The sequence below is a fragment of the Eretmochelys imbricata genome, chromosome 13 (genome assembly GCF_965152235.1).
Source record: "Eretmochelys imbricata isolate rEreImb1 chromosome 13, rEreImb1.hap1, whole genome shotgun sequence".
NCBI lineage: Eukaryota > Metazoa > Chordata > Testudines > Cheloniidae > Eretmochelys > Eretmochelys imbricata.
In genome coordinates, this window is record NC_135584.1 from 43,151,570 (window position 1) to 43,153,103 (window position 1,534).

General features: G+C 41.3%; 1 gene segment (V, D, J or C); it reads right to left on the reverse strand.

The window, feature by feature from the left end:
- Positions 1-279: 279 nt before the first annotated feature.
- LOC144273299 (T cell receptor delta variable 3-like) lies at positions 280-1,162 on the reverse strand. The segment is given in 2 exon segments: positions 280-647; positions 1,114-1,162. Coding segments are annotated over 2 exon segments (417 nt in total).
- Between the last annotated feature and the right edge of the window lie 372 nt (positions 1,163-1,534).

Consider the following 1,534-nt stretch of genomic DNA (forward strand, 5'->3'; position numbering starts at 1 on the left):
GACTTCGCTGTTTGAGTGGGAGCCCAAGACTGGATTGTATTAAGGGAACTGTGTTTTTGGCTTTGTAGGTATTGTAGAAGCTGTTTTGTTCCTGGTTTGGTGACTCTAAGAGTTAAAAATGACCTCCAGTTTGGGGGATCATCCACCCCATTCTTTGCAGTTTGCCCCAACTGAGCAATTTCAGCTTGCTCCGCCCCCCCCCCCCCGAACTTCCGGTCACAACTTGGCAGAGAAGTATCATTAAAAAAGGGTCTGGTAGGAAAACAGCCTCTGACAACATCAGTGTGCTTGAGCACCCACGATCACTTCTTGTACCGCTGGAGATGCCGCTGTGCCCAGCGTGGGTCTCAGAGCACAGTGATACACGGCTCTGTCTTGGAGGGACACAGCCTCGATCTTCAAGGGAACCGTCTTATTATTGTCGAACAAAACGGTTGAGAACTTTCCAGAGATGAAGGTGTTCTTCTCAGCAGCAGATTTATAGGCTGTCAGGATATGCTGGGGTGCTTGGTCCGGATACTGGCGGTACCAGAAAAGGTTCGGGGTGTTAGAAATGGTGGTGAAATTACACTGTAATAATACATCGTGTCCCTCTGACACTGTCACCTCCAGAGGAGACTGAAACACAGAATCACCTTCAACAAATCCTGTAAAAGGAATAAAAGGTCATTAAAGAACTTTCTTTTTCCTTTTCCTTTCTACTATATGTCTATAATTTGAGTACTAGCATGTATACAAAGTGGTTTCCGTTGTTAAACCAAAATTTGTTTTCCAAGAGAGGACAAAACCTTCTTCCAGAAAAACTGGACGAAGTTTGTTGTTCTGGTTAAAATATTCTGTGCTGTTAATAAGTATTGTGTGCCCATAAGGAAGCTGGGTGCCCAACTCTCTTAGGGTCTTTTGAAAAGCTACCCTGTAATAATAACAGGTTTCAGAGTAGCAGCCCTGTTAGTCTGTATTCGCAAGAAGGAGCCCACGAAAGCTTATGCTCAAATAAATGTGTTAGTCTCTAAGGTGCCACAAGTCCTCCTTTTCTTTTTCCTGTAATAATAGGAACTATGTAGTTTTTAAATAACATAAATACTAAATTCAGTCAAAGTAAACATTTCTCACCTGAGTAAAAAAGCAGAAGATAGAGCGGTAAAGCCAAGTAGTAAAGCATTTTGCAGCATAAATTTAACTTGTTTTAGGAGTCTTTAGTTAATTATAAAATAATTCTTCCTTTAATTTGTTTAAATGTTAATTCCAGCTTTAAATGTTAGATCTGCTCTTTCTGAGGCCACGTCCTCTCTTCCCCGCCCCTCTTATGATGCTAAAGTCACAATCACAAGGGAACTTCTGTCAGTCTGTTTGATTCACATATTGCTATAGAACGAAGTATCTAATATAATGTGAAACGTCACTATGTGTAGTCAGGGGCGCCCACTAGTGGCTGTAAGAAACCATGAAAGAAAATATCAAAATCCAGCACGGAAGCCACTTCAGAAACCTTTCTGAGACTAAAAAGTCTTATTGTTAAATGGCATTTCTCATG